Source organism: Oncorhynchus gorbuscha, linkage group LG19 (genome assembly GCF_021184085.1).
Source record: "Oncorhynchus gorbuscha isolate QuinsamMale2020 ecotype Even-year linkage group LG19, OgorEven_v1.0, whole genome shotgun sequence".
Taxonomy (NCBI): Eukaryota; Metazoa; Chordata; class Actinopteri; order Salmoniformes; family Salmonidae; genus Oncorhynchus; species Oncorhynchus gorbuscha.
The window spans coordinates 42963498-42979206 of NC_060191.1; the positions used below are offsets into that span (position 1 = coordinate 42963498).

Consider the following 15709-nt stretch of genomic DNA (forward strand, 5'->3'; position numbering starts at 1 on the left):
TACACACACACACACACACTTGTGCAATTCTTTATTTATTGTTGTTTCCCATCCCTCAATTATAATATTGTTCACAAACAACCATTATCTGCCTACAAAACAGGAACCAAATCAAACCATGTGTAGCCATCTACATATTCTGGTATTCCATCTTTTCTAACTGATGAAAGCTAAATATCATATAAAGGGCCAGTCAAAAACGTGATATTTCTGTCTTTTTGACCATTTTAATTGAAAACAATCACAGTAACGGTCTTTTTTTTAAATTAACAATTGCTTCTTAGCAAAGAGCAATTAGTCAAACAAGAATTTAGCTAGGACTGTTTGGGTGTGGTCTGAGTGGGGAGGGGAAAGCTAAAAACTAGCTATTGTTGGCAGAGAGGTTTGGAACTCTCTTTCTTATTGGTCTATGAACTGATTTACTGCCTGGCAGGCCAAAACTCCATCCCACCAAAACAGACTGAAATGTAATGTGGTCTATTCAAACAGCTCTTACTCTAACAGGGCATTATCATCATTTTCACAACTTCACAATTGTTATCCAGAAATGATTTGACATTGAGATAAAAATCACTGCATTGGATCTTTAAATGCATTACTGTAAATTCCAATGTCATGAGAAGTCACTCACCACCCAGTAAAATGTTTCTCTAAGCTGTGGGTGACGTAACCTCTCCTTTACAGTAGCATGTGTTGTGTGTCCTCTCGTCCCAGGGGTGAAGGGTCAAACCCTCACTATTCCTAATGTTCCATAAATATTTCTGTCTGTGTCACAACCACTCAGACTCATTCTGAAAGCACTGCAGTCTCTCTTTCTCTGTTTCACTCTCTCTCTGCCTTTACTTCTCTCTCTGTTTCACTCTCTCTCTGCCTTTATCTCTCTCTCTGTTTCACTCTCTGTCTGTTTCACTCTCTCTGCCTTTATCTCTCTCTGTTTCACTCTCTCTGCCTTTATCTCTCTCTGTTTCACTCTCTCTGCCTTTATCTCTTTCTGTTTCACTCTCTCTGTTTCACTCTCTCTCTGTTTCACTCTCTCTCTGCCTTTATCTCTCTCTCTCTGTTTCACTCTCTCTGCCTTTATCTCTCTGTTTAATTCTCTCTCTGTTTCACTCTCTCTCTGCCTTTATCTCTCTCTCTGCCTTTATCTCTCTCTCTGTTTCACTCTCTCTCTCTGTTTCACTCTCTCTGCCTTTATCTCTCTCTGTTTCACTCTCTCTGCCTTTATCTCTTTCTGTTTCACTCTCTCTCTGTTTCACTCTCTCTCTGCCTTTATCTCTCTCTCTCTCTGTTTCACTCTCTCTGCCTTTATCTCTCTCTCTCTGTTTCACTCTCTCTCTCTGCCTTTATCTCTCTCTCTCTGTTTCACTCTCTCTCTGCCTTTATCTCTCTCTCTCTGTTTCACTCTCTCTGCCTTTATCTCTCTCTCTTTTTCACTCTCTCTCTGCCTTTATCTCTCTCTCTCTGTTTCACTCTCTCTCTGCCTTTAGCATCTTCTCTCTCAACCTCTCTCTCGGTATATACATGTCTGTCTGCTTCTTCCCTCTCTGCGTCTTCCCTCCCTCTTTCTCTCGCTCTGCCTCTCTCTCTCCTTTTTGCATGTACACATATTTTTTTCCAACCGCTACTCCAATCGTGTGTTCCTGTTTTGTAACCAGGCAAGCTTTAAAATAGCTCATCTGTGACAGGGCTTTGACAGTGAGAGCACTCTCTGGCTGGTTTCTTCTGATTTCCACACTGAAATGCTTTGCTCCTACTGGCTCACTCTGATGTGATTCTGTGTTGATGATGGGGATGAGATGATTTGAGTGGTTGCTTTAATCTTCGTTGTTCTTTCTATCTTAAAAAAAGAAAGAAAAGACCTGATGGAATTGTTCCCTTTAAATGGCTGTGTGATTAGGAGACACTGAGAAACAAACAGAGGGAGGGATGGGGATGGAGAGAGAAAGGGAGAAAGAGGGAGAAGGATAGCGGTAAACAGAGGGGAAATATGGAGAGGAAGAGAGGGGGAAAGATGGAGCAAGAGAAAGAAAAGAGAGAGAGAGAAAAGACATGGTGTCCTGTCTACTCTGAGCCAGACCATCAGTACACTTAGAAAAACGGTTCCCATGGCTGTCCCCATTTGTCATTTTAAGTTCCATGTAGAACCCTTTCCACAGAGGGTTCTACATGAAACCCAAAAGAGTTCTACCTCGAACCAAAAAGGGTTCTACTAGGAACCAAAACATCCGCAGAGTACGACCCTGCCTCACACAGGAAGCGGCGCAGGTCCTAATCCAGGCACTTGTCATCTCCCGTCTGGATTACTGCAACTCGCTGTTGGCTGGGCTCCCTGCCTGTGCCATTAAACCCCTACAACTCATCCAGAACGCCGCAGCCCGTCTGGTGTTCAACCTTCCCAAGTTCTCTCACGTCACCCCGCTCCTCCGCTCTCTCCACTGGCTTCCAGTTGAAGCTCGCATCCGCTACAAGACCATGGTGCTTGCCTACAGAGCTGTGAGGGGAACGGCACCTCAGTACCTCCAGGCTCTGATCAGGCCCTACACCCAAACAAGGGCACTGCGTTCATCCACCTCTGGCCTGCTCGCCTCCCTACCACTGAGGAAGTACAGTTCCCGCTCAGCCCAGTCAAAACTGTTCGCTGCTCTGGCCCCCAATGGTGGAACAAACTCCCTCACGACGCCAGGACAGCGGAGTCAATCACCACCTTCCGGAGACACCTGAAACCCCACCTCTTTAAGGAATACCTAGGATAGGATAAAGTAATCCTTCTCACCCCCCTTAAAAGATTTAGATGCACTATTGTAAAGTGGCTGTTCCACTGGATGTCATAAGGTGAATGCACCAATTTGTAAGTCGCTCTGGATAAGAGCGTCTGCTAAATGACTTAAATGTAAATGTAAATATAGGGACAGCAGAAGAACCCTTTTGGAATCCTTTTTTTCTAAGAGGGTAGTAGTGTCAGTTGTGTTGAGTATGTACTGTATGAGTGGCCAGTGGGCAAACTTGTGGCCTGGGTAATTCTAAAAGGCCTAAGTGAACAACCCAGTGTTCACACACACGTCTGTCTGTCTGTCTGTCTGTCTGTCTGTCTGTCTGTCTGTCTGTCTGTCTGTCTGTCTGTCTGTCTGTCTGTCTGTCTGTCTGTCTGTCTGTCTGTCTGTCTGTCTGTCTGTCTGTCTGTCTGTCTGTCTGTCTGTCTGTCTGTCTGTCTGTCTGTCTGTCTGTCTGTCTGTCTGTCTGTCTGTCTGTCTGTCTGACTGACTGACTGACTGACTGACTGACTGTATGACTGACAGCCTGCAGGTGACCGCTGTCACTCATAGTATAACACACACACACACACACAGCTGTCACTCACAACACTCACTGACTGATTTGAATGCGAGCGACAGCGCAAACTGCTAGAAAATGCAGTCTAATGATCTGACCACTCTGCCACTCTGTCTGTCTGTGAAGAGGACATGTCTGCTCTGACTGACAGACACCCTCGGCTAATGACAGAGAGGACACAAAGCCTGTGAACAGCAGGAAGTAGCAGTGTTTGAATACAAACGGCTATACTTACAAACAGGAAATGCCTGTGTCATGAATACTAACACCTGTCTGACTGAGAGAAAGGTATTTGAGAGAGGTGTATGTTTTGAGGGAGACATGACTAGAGAGAGCAGTAGGGATTGTGATAGACGTATGTGGCAGGGTCTACAGGCAACTACAGACTACAGAAAGAAAACTAGCCACATCACGGACGCCGACGTCTTGCTTCCAGACAAACTAAACACCTTATTTGCCCGCTTTGAGGATAATACAGTGCCACCGACATGGCCCGCTACCAAGGACTGTGGGCCCCCCCCTCTCCTTCTCCGTTGCCGACGTGAGTAAGACATTTAAACGTGTTAACCCTCGCAAGAGCATGTGCAGACCAGCTGGCTGGTGTGTTTAAGGACATATTCAATCACTCCCTATCCCAGTCTGCTGTCCCCAAATGCTTCAAGATGGCCACCATTGTTCCTGTACACAAGAAGGCAAATCGCCCCATAGCACTCACTTCTGTCATCATGAAGTGTATTTGAGAGGCTAGTTAAGGATCATATCACCTCTACCTTACCTGCAACCCTAGACCCACATTACAATTTGCATACCGCCCCAATAGGTCCACAGACGATGCAATCACCATCATACTGCACACTGCCCTATCCCATCTAGACAAGAGAAATACCTATGTAAGAATGCTGTTCATCAATTACAGCTCAGCATTCAACACCATAGTACCCTTCAAATTCATCAATAAGCTTGAGGCCCTGAGTCTCAGCCGCCCTGTGCAATTGGGTCCTGGACTTTCTGACGGGCCGCCCTTAGGTGGTGAAGGTAGGAAACAACATCTCCACTTCGCTGATCCTCAACACTGGGGCCCCACAAGGGTGTGTACTCTGCCCCCTCCTGTACTCCCTGTTCACCCATGACTGCGTGGCCAGGCACGCCTCCAACTCAATCATCCAGTTTGCAGACGACAATGTTTACATATCTTACATTACTCATCTCATATGCATATACTGTATTTTAAACCATCTATTGCATCTTGCCTATGCCGCTCGGGCATCACTCATCAATATATTTAGAGGTACATATTCTTATTCCATCCCTTTAGATTTGTGTGCATTAGGTGGTTGTCGTGGAATTGTTAGATTACTTGTTAAATATTACTGCACTGTCGGAACCAGAAGCACAAGCATTTCGCTACATTCGCATTAACATCTACTAACCATGTCTATGTGACCAATAAAATGTGATTTGATAGAGGTACTAGTCATAGGGAATGATGGAGAATGTATTGCCTTGAATCACAAGAAATGATTTGGCATGGTGGAAGTGGTGTCGCATGGCACTGTGTGTGTGTGTGTGTGTGTGTGTGTGTGTGTGTGTGTGTGTGTGTGTGTGTGTGTGTGTGTGTGTGTGTGTGTGTGTGTGTGTGTGTGTGTGTGTGTGTGTGTGTGTGTGTGTGTGTGTGTGTGTGTGTGTGTGTGTGTGTGTGTGTGTGTGTGTGTGTGTGTGTGTGTGTGTGTGTGTGTGTGTGTGTGTTTGCGTGCCTGTGTATGTTTGGTCACACTGGTGCTTGTGTAGCAGAGTGTGTAGCACTAGTCTAGTCCTCTGCAGGTGAAAGAGAAGGGAGACTGAGGGCTACATGAACTTGTTGTTTAAAATAACTTCTCTGTCTACTACAGTTTACCACTTGTCTTTAGTAATAAGGGGAAAGGAAAATTACTATTCCTGCAGACTAGATGGGAGTGTGTGCTTGAGTGGAAGGCGAGATGAGGTGACTAGGGGCGATTTGAGAGAGAGAGAGAGAGAGAGAGAGGGGGTCGATCCAGTATGACTTACCCAGAGGGGAACAGCAGGGTGAGCCACTTCACCTTGCTTGTCCTCTATGCAACCTAGGGACTATGGAAGTTCAACATACGGCTGGGACAGTGATGAATTTACGGACTCTCAGTTAATCTATCTGCATTTACCTCGGTTTGACTTATGTTTATGACCGCGGTGACACTGTGATGAGGTAACTGTGGCAGCCTACGTTGAACATCCATTCACAGTACAATATTTGGCAATATAACTTATATGTCACAACTTACAAGTCTATTTTTATATGCAGTATGTGACACATTTACAGCACCCCCACTACTCTAACACATACACAGTAAAACAAGCTGCAGCCTGTCAGGATCCTGGGCCCTGCCCTCTATATCATAATCAACACGCACACACATGCACACACATACACCCCTCCCTCTGCAGACTAATGGTCCTATTACCCTGAAAGGTCGGTTAGATCTCCTAATGCAGGGAGGAGTGGGGGGCCATATTGCAGTGGCCATCGGGTAAAGAGAGCAATATTTCATATCACTATGGCTGCCCTGCCTGCGCTGTTGGGGTGACTGAAGTACCAATTGGTATTCATGAAGAATCGCGAAGATGTCGTTTTCTCAGAATTCCCCTACTGATCATTATATAAAGGTAATGGGTCTGTGTGATGGTAAAACAAATAGGGGGAGGCTTTTTTTAGACATCTAAACAGGGGTAAAATTGCAGTCAGCCTGACAAATAGATACCCTAGCTCCGCAGGTGCCATTATGGTCTTCACAAAGTGAATGATATGAGAACATCAAGGAAAGGCAGAAGGGAATGTTCGCTTGTTATTAGGATTCATCTATGTATAAAAATCAAGTTGCCACGTGTCCACGTAAAAATCCTTCGTCCGCGTTCCACAGCTAAGGCGAGGTGACCAATGGCTATAACACTTGATGCAGTTAGCTGATACTTCAAATACCTATCCAGGCGTTGTAAGATCTGTCAGGCATCAGCAACGTCTGAGCTCCGGAAGGCAGCCTTAGCTTCATCTTCTATCTACATTGAGTGACATCAAGCAGTGAGATATTGTCTAACATGGATAGGCTATTCTGATACTCTAGGCCTCCTGAAGCTGCTTTTCCATCGGAGCTATTGGCGTCAAGTCTAGGTCAGGACTTGCTGTGGTATAGGGCATATCCTGGTCGACAAAACAGATCAATACCCTGTGTAACCCATTGGTCTGTCTGACCTTGTTCTGCCTGTTGTGGTTCAGCAGCTGACAACTATACTGACACCAGTGCATTAATTAAACTGTCCTTTGTTCAACTTTTTTTTTAAAGGAAAATACCCTTGAGGTTAGACACCTCTTTTGAGAGTGTGACTTTGTCTTAACACTGTTTCATGTGAAATAATATTAGAACTGTAAAGCAATCTAATATTGTTAGGGGATGGTGAATTTAAAAAAAAAAATTGTATAAACTGCCATAATTTCGCTGGACCCCAGGAAAATTGGCAGCAGCTAATGTGGATCCATAATAAATACAAATACAAATAATGAGCAAAACATAGTTTAGCCTCCAACCAATAGCCCAATAAGATAAAGTGGATATATTTTGTACCCATTATGAAAATGTAGAGAATGCTTATTTTATCTACAGCAGCTCGTTTCCTTTTAAGGGGAATATATATATATTGTGTGTGTGTTTGTGTCTTTGCGCGCGTGTGTGTTTTGATATATATGCTGGGAAATGCTCCCGTTTCTCTTCAAGCGGACTGTCATTTTGCTCCTGGCTGCACGCTGTTAACGACAGCAGTACAGACACTCGCCCGAAGTCACGGTAACGTCACGGTAGCGCTGGAATTGATCCTCTCCTCCGTCAGGGATGTGCATTTGGACAGGAGAGTGTCCTCCGGACGGACAGCGACGCACCGCATTGCAACGCTCCTCTCCTACCTAGGACATACACACTCCGGCTCTGAAAGCTTATCTTGGACGGGATGGCCGGTGCTAAGTGCCTTCTGAAGACGCCGAGGTATGTTAACGGAGCGTGTTAATTAATAGGTTACGGCGACTGTTGTGGGAGTTTAATCAAATTGAATGTTCCCGTATTGACGGCAAATAAATGTTCGCCTATTTTACATTTTTTCTTTCCTTTCGTTGCAATGTAATTGGTTGCTTATGTGTAAATTGCAATACTGCAATAATATAGCCAAAATACCCCAACAACGTTTTGTGTAAATCCAGTATTTTTAGTACAGTAGCCTGTATCAGCACAGCTTGCACAGAACATTCGCCGAAACAAGTGCTATGCTCAAGCTATTGAGCGTTAGACTCAGAGGACCTTAGGAAAAATGAATAACTGAAACAGGAAAACATAAGATTGACAGTAATCGAACCTATACATGGAATTACATTTTGCTGTCTGTGTAACAGTTTTAATAGCCTATACTACTCTTAAAATGTGTTATGGTTATTTGAATGATGAAGAAATGGTGTAAACATTGTGTCGTGCAGCTAACCAAAGATGCCCACTTTGCGTGTGCGGTGCCATGCACTTGGAGACACAGTCTAACCATCTCGATTCACTTCAATGCGCAATACAGAGTAGCCTAAAGACAAATGTCAATCAATGCATTAGCCTCATACTTCATGCATTCATTTTATCGGTTTGCCAGGGGCAGACTGTGTCAAGAAATGCCTTTGCATTTTATCCACACCAGCCCACATCACTGAGCATGCGGCCAACTCAACCCCCTCCTCTGGTGTCACTCTGTGCTCTTCTTGTTCTCTGTCTCTCTGTAGGCCTACATTATAAAAGTCAAGCTAAAAACGTAGGCTATATTGTAAATGAGTGCCTGTCATGTGTGTTCCCCTGAATCAACACCTCACGTAATTGTTAATTACGTTTACTTTTACAATTACTGTAAAACGTCATTCATAGGGCTCTTAAAAGGGCTCTTAAAATGAAGAAAAAAAAAAACTATGAAAAAAACTGGTAACTCTGGTGCTCCCAACTTTAATAAGTTAGGAGCACAACAGAAAATGTAGGAGCACCAGAAAAGTTTTAACAGCGATTCAGATATAGCCTATATGAAATCTAACATTTGGTACATCACATCGGGCATTTGCAGTTTGCCACGAGCTGAACCTGCTTATCTCCTCATGATTAAGTGTCGATATTACCGTATCGCCCACCTTGCCTCCACCGCCTGGACCGGGCTCATCTACAAACCGAAGGCAATGACCCTATCATGATGATGAAACGTTATAGAGTACCGCTTGTATGAGAAGATTAAATGTGTTTCGGCTTCAACATGGATCGGATGAGACCGGGGCGCTCAGCAGCGCGCAAAATGTGCATCCTGATTTTCCAAACGTCAAGCTAACCATCTTCATTTGGAAAGGTCATTCTCAGGAATCAGTTTGCCTACCGAGGCGCGGATGTGAGCGAAACTAAAGATTTAGCATATTCTGACTTCAATGTCTCTATTTTATGGGGATTTATTTATGTTTTCTTTGTGTGTGGCATATAATAGCCATACAATTTATGGGTCACATATGTGAAATGAGTTACAGTAGGGTGTTGTTTGTGATTGTGACACAAGGCTAGGCTGCATGTCCAGAAGAGCACGTTACCTGTGCGATCAGTTCCAGTTTTGCATCCTGGTGAATGACAGAGTATCTTGGGATTGTGTGCTGAGCTCTTGCATTGACCATTGTAAATACATTACTGTGATGTAGAGGACAAATGCACTTGGTCCCGGGAGTGATTTCATATAGTACCAGTCAAAAGTTTGGACACACCTACTCATTCAAAGGTTTTTCTTTATTTTTTACTATTTTCTACATTGTAGAAAGTAGTGAAGGCATCAAAACTATGGAATTACACATATGTCATCATGTAGTAACCAAAAAAGTGTTAAAAACATCTAAATATATTTGAGATTTGAGATTCTTCACAGTAGCCACCCTTTGCCTTGATGACAGCTTTGCACACTCTTGGCATTCTCTCAACCAGCTTCATGAGGTAGTCACCTGGGATGCATTTCAGTTAACAGGTGTGCCTTGTTAAAAGTTAATTTGTGGAATTTCTTTCCTTCTTGATGCGTTTGAGCCAATTATTTGTGTTGTGACAAGGTAGGAGTGGTACACAGAATATAGCTCTATTTGGTAAAATATCAAGTTAATATTATATCAAGAACAGCTCAAATAAGCAAAGGGAAACAACAGTCCATCATTACTTTAAGACATGAAGGTCAGTCAATTTGGAAAATGTCAAGATCTTGCAAAAACCATTAAGCACTATGATGAAACTGTCCCTCATGAGGACCGCCATAGGAAAGGAACACCCAGAGTTACCTCTGCTGCAGAGAATAAGTTCATTAGAGTTAACTGCACCTCCGATTGCAGCCCAAATAATAGCTTCACAGAGTTCAAGTATCAGACACATCTCAACATCAACTGTTCAGAGGAGACTGTAAATCAGGCCTTTGTGGTCGAATTGCTGCAAAGAAACCACTACTAAATGACACCAATAAGAAGAAGAGACTTGCTTGGGCCAAGAAACATGAGCAATGGACATTAGACCGGTGGAAATGGGTCCAAATTTGAGATTTTTGGTTCCAACCATCGCGTCGTTGTGAGATGCAGAGTAGGTGAACGGATGATCTCTGCATGTGTGGTTCCCACCGTGAAGCATGGGGGAGGAGGAGTGATGGTGTGGGGATGCTTTGCTGGTGACACTGTCAGTGATTTGTTTAGAATTCAAGGCCCACTTATAACCAGCATGGGTACCACAGCATTCTGTAGCGATACACCACCCCATCTGGTTTGCGCTTAGTGGGACTATCATTTGTTTTTCAACAGTACAATGACCTAAAACACACCTCCAGGCTGTGTACGGGATATTTGACCAAGAATGAGTGATGGAGTACTGCATCAGTTGACCTGGCCTCCACAATCACTTGACCTTAACTCAATTGATATGGTTTGGAATGAGTTAGGCCGCATAATGAAGGAAAAGCAGCCAACAAGTGCTCAGCATATGTGGGAACTCCTTCAAGAGTGTCAGAAAAGCATTCCTCATGAAGCTGGTTGAGAGAATGTCAAGAGTGTGCAAAGCTGTCATCAGGGCAAAGGTTGGCTACTTTGAAGAATCTCAAATATATTTGGAATTGTTTAACACTTTTTGGGTTACTACATGATTCCATGTGCTATTTCAAATTTTTGATGTCTTCACTATTTTTCTACAATGTAGAAAAAAAGTACAACTAAAGAAAAACTTTTGACTGGTACTGTACATGATGCCATGTGTGAAAATGTCCATCCAGTGTTTTTGTTGGTCACCACTGAACTAACTGTGCTGGCACTCAACAGTGTGTGTGGCCTTGTTATAACAATATCACAATTTGGTATAATAATAATTTGACACTATTTCATCAGTTATACAGCTTGAGCATAACACTTTTGGTCCGTGGGTTGCACAGCAAACTTCCCCTCAAAGGAAGGGACTTACTTACCTTGGGGAAGATACAATGTAGACACACATAAGTAGGTTAATCCCTAATTTAAACAAGTGCCAAAATTAAATACTTTTAATTTACCATGAAAGTAATGATCACAGAGCCAGCTGGCTCTCTGGTCTTCATGTCCCTCCCTCCTTTTTATGTGCCAGTTTTATCCTAATCAATACAAACTTCCGATGATAAATCTGGCACTTCTTTTCTCCAAGTTAACTTAAAGATTACAGATCACAGATAATTATTCACAGATAAACAATTTATTTAATCCATTCAATTCTATATTGGTTGTAAACATACCCACGATCACCATAGATTGTCTCAAGCACCTCAAGACATATGCTATGGCTGAGTTTGCCCTTGTTGTTGTGTTACTCTCATGCAACTTTATAATGGCTGGTGCTCTACGGCAGTGGGCATGTCAGGGAGCATGTCGCCAGGCCAGGGTGTTCACCCATAGGCTAATAGGTTCTCTAAAGCCCATACAGAGCCCTGGAGCTTTGGGCTGTGTTCAGTTGGTTCTGATACAGACACACTTTGTTCTCTCCTCCTGCAGTAACTTCCAGTCGTCAGCCATGTTTGAGAGCTCCGAGTCGGGAGACGCCGAAGGAGTCAGCACAGACAGCACCCTGGGATCCTCTGTCACCGCCTGCAAGAAGGTAAATATAGGGGGACGGTGTGTGTGAAGGTGTGCATGCCCGGTAAATGTGTGTGTGTGTGTGTGTGTGTGTGTGTGTGTGTGTGTGTGTGTGTGTGTGTGTGTGTGTGTGTGTGTGTGTGTGTGTGTGTGTGTGTGTGTGTGTGTATGTTTCCCCCTCTCCCTGGTGAGGGAGAGTTTGTTCCATTGCAACAGACTGTAATGATGGAGGGCCTGGACCTGGAGTTTTAGGTAATCTAGTTTAATTTATCATTTCACTGTGTCAGGGAGACAATGAGTGAAATGGCAGATAACACTGGTCTCAGGGGAGATGAAAACCTCTTCAGTTCTGCTCCCCCTCCTTGCTCTAGAATAAGCAGCATTGTCAGTCAATATTGCTTTTTGTTCAGTTACTTCATTAGTAGATGGGTCGTCGAGTTAAATTACTTCCATTCAGACTCGCCGCTCTGTCCATAACATACAAAAATGTGTAGTATTTGTAATGGAAGTCTCTGCACAATGACACAAAACTGTATGGCTCCCAAGTGTATATTTATAAAGACAACATTTTAACACTAACTGTAGGTTAGGTCGCCTGTCTTGACAGACATGAAAATAAAAATATTGTCTTAATAAGATACATGTGGTAGAATAATATTATTACACAGTCTTCATTATTTTGCTGGTGAATATTTACAATGACATCAAGCACCTGCTCAAGCACCTGTGTAGAGCTGTTTCATGTTCATTGGTGCACATCGTAGAAAAACTAAAGCTTTTGTTATTGGACAAGTTGAAATAGCACCTCCCCGTTTTGAGCCTAATGAAGACTACCCTGCCCTCACTCCAAGCTCTGCCCAATTGTGTGATGTCATGACCATGAGGCCACCTGAGTGCGAGTCACCTCTACCTGGCCATGGCGCAGAGCAGATGGACAACACCGGGGCGAGACAGGACAGGGGGCATGAATGTGTCAGCCTAACAAATACACAATGGAAATGATTATATTTCGCTATTGTTTTGTAGCCCCTACTCAACCACGTCTCTCTGGCCAAACGCTAAGCCCACTAGCATTTCTTTTCACGGATTTGTTTTCCTCCCTGCTTTCAGGGGGATTGGGCTAAATGCAGAAGACACATTTCAGTTGAATGCATTCAGTTGTGCAACTGACTAGGTATCCCCTTTCCCTGCTTATAGAATGGGAACACATTCAGACCGTTCTGATTAGTCCCAGAAACCGATGGGTTGGGTCAGAGCCGGCCTAAAGTCATTGGCTTTGATACTCTTGATTGGTTAAAGATGATTCAATCGCTGATGAATTAGGATGACAATTTCAGACTAAACGTATGTGAAAGGTTGCATATCAAAGTTATCTTACAGATTATGATGAGAATATCCGGTTGTATCTCCTGAGGGATTCCAGCACCATTTACCCAATACGAAAATAATCAATAACTCTTAATAAGATGGCAAAGGAACTCTTGACTCTTGAGTGTCATTGAAAGTCACAGGTCAACAGGACTTGGCACTTAACCTATAGGGTCCATTGAAACAGCCCGCGGGGGAAGAGTAAAAACACAGTAAATATGTGGAGAGTAAATAGGCTAACTGACAGGCTATCGATCCCTCTTACAGGTCCCACAGAGCACCTCCTGAACAAAGGGCCTGTAGAGATCTTTATAGCCAGAGGGTAAACACTAAGATTGTCAGCTGAAGGTGAATGGGAGACTCGTGTGTGTGTGTGTGTGTGTGTGTGTGTGTGTGTGTGTGTGTGTGTGTGTGTGTGTGTGTGTGTGTGTGTGTGTGTGTGTGTGTGTGTGTGTGTGTGTGTGTGTGTGTGTGTGTGTATTTTCCTATATTATACATTCTGAGAAAGAGTTCTGGGTCTTCCAGGTGCTGTGCAGTAGCAGTGTGCTGGACTCGTCAGAGTACTGGCTGAGGAATGAGAAGGCTCTGTGCAGGCTGGGCCTCCTGGAGGATGACGCTGAGGGGAGAAGCAATACGGTGAGTAGTATGTGTGTGTTCATGTGTGCTTTTGTGCGTGTGTGTGCCATGTGTGTACAGTTTTTTATGCAAAACAGGCAACTCGGCACATCAGGATGATTTTAAAATCCTTTTGAATTCTTTAATTTGTATCTATCTGACTGCCATCAAATCTATGTCAATTTATAGCACTTTGTAGCACAGGACTTCTCCCTTGGGGCTGGTGTTCTTACTAGAAAACAAAGGTATCCCTCCGTTTCTCTGTCCTTTCCCTCAGTCTCATTCCGAGCTCTGGATTGATTAAAACGTTTTTTAATCTTCCCGTTATGTGTGGAAATGAGACAGTGATGTTTTTACACAATGTGTCCAGATCCCATCAATCCCTGGTGTGTTTTATGAGAGCAGGAAGAGATGCCAGCCATCTTCCTGTAGCATCGCCTGTGTGTGTGTGTGTGTGTGTGTGTGTGTGTGTGTGTGTGTGTGTGTGTGTGTGTGTGTGTGTGTGTGTGTGTGTGTGTGTGTGTGTGTGTGTGTGTGTGTGTGTGTGTGTGTGTGTGTGTGTGTGTGTGTGTGTGTGAGAGTTTGTGTGTGAGAGAGTTTGTGTGTGTGCGCGCACTTGGGGTTGTGCTTGTGTGTTTGTTGATTCCCCTCACTCCCTCTTCTGTTAACCAGGATTATCACAGTCATAGGCCTGTGGCCATATCAGCTTAGTTAATTACAGACCCTGGGCCAGGAGTAAACAGGGTCTGTGTTAGTGAGTGTTTGGAATGCAGATTTAATAAGCTTGATGGGATATGGTTTTTGTTTACTCCGGGTTTCAGTTGGGGAGCGGGGGAAGGGTTGGTTTATTAGTGTATTTATTTGGTTCATTTATGGAATCATTGACACAATGCGCTTGTCATTGATGACACACTCAGCGGCAGCAGATGTATTTAAGTTAAGGTCAGAGGTCGTGTTGAGGATAGGATCAAGTTTATCGTCCCTGAAGGGAAATTGTCTTGGACACAGTGCTAAGTTGGTGACATTGATATGTCATCCTGGGTTTTTCACTTTCACAAAGTCTGATATCTTTATTGTCCATTCGATGGAGACAATATGTCCAAACCACCTGGTTCAGGATGTGACAATAGTGCTGTATATTCCTGAATAGGGACAGAAATGTGTGTGTGGAAGGTTCCGGAAGGAAAAGGGACTATGCACTCAGGAGCTCAAAGTGATAAGATAAAAGCTTGAAAGTTCTCTCTCGTCACTCCTCACCAAATCTAGGTCTTGTCACCTTTGATCAGTCTCTCATGTTTTAATGCATGGAGTGAACAGAAATGTTACCTAGCTGAGATAGTCCATCAAATCCCTGAACACATTGACGGAGGATAAGCAATTTGGAACCAAAGTCTTCTGCACCTTTAGTTCTGCTCTGCTAGTTACAGTGAAGTTACGGAGTTATGTTTCCGATCCTGTTCTAAACACCTGTAGAGATGAGATCTATGTCGTTGTTCATCTCAGACCCCAGAACCAAATACTGCATGCACTAATAATCTGCCACGAGACTTCATCACTATTATTTACCTCATCTTATTCCATCAACACCAAACGTATTCCCAGTTTCACCTACTCTCTCTCTACACACACGCACGCACGCACGCACACACACACACACACACTCCTCCTCTTGTTTTGAAACTCACAGCTCTCAGTCATCCATTCATCTTTAGATTTAAACACTTCAGAGTGAGGGAGCATACACGTCAGCTATGTGTCCCGTACTGGCATCATAAAAAAGCCCCAGTGAGGAAGAATAGACTAAACATGCCATCTGCAGCCGAGGAACTGACTTACTGCAGGATGACACCTGGGTTGTGTTCGTTAGGCACCAAATGGAAGAAAACATACTGAAACAGGGAAGAACGACCTGAACTTGCTTATTTTCCTTTGCCATTGCAAAATGTTTAGCTACGGTGTGCCATAATGAATATGACCCAAAGTGTCTTCACTGCTGTTTCTGCTGCCAGGTTCTATGATTAAACATCATGTTAACGTCTTTATTCCACTCGCTAAGGGCTCTAACAGCTGCATCTATGTAGATAATTGAATGGTATTCAATGAGATAGAGGAGGTGAGAAATACTGAATGTAAGCTGTATCTCACGGCTGATGGCTAGGACGGCGTTAGTTACAGTGATGAGATTAGGTATTCCCAATTCGTATCATTCCTCACTGCTCCAATTGC

The 15709-nt window shown here is 43.7% G+C and overlaps 1 protein-coding gene across 4 annotated transcripts in view; it reads left to right on the forward strand.

The window, feature by feature from the left end:
* LOC124005347 (A-kinase anchor protein SPHKAP-like) overlaps nucleotides 1-15709 on the forward strand; it is a 151665-nt gene that overhangs the window by 104075 nt on the left and 31881 nt on the right. For 3 of the 4 annotated variants that reach the window (XM_046314499.1, XM_046314497.1, XM_046314500.1), the window contains exons 2-3: nucleotides 11420-11522; nucleotides 13394-13504. In XM_046314499.1, coding sequence (XP_046170455.1) covers nucleotides 11439-11522; nucleotides 13394-13504 — 195 coding nt within the window. In that variant the 5' untranslated portion in view covers nucleotides 11420-11438. Of the gene's footprint in view, nucleotides 1-7067; nucleotides 7377-11419; nucleotides 11523-13393; nucleotides 13505-15709 lie in introns of those variants that run through there. The other variant, XM_046314498.1, reaches the window with a different exon arrangement.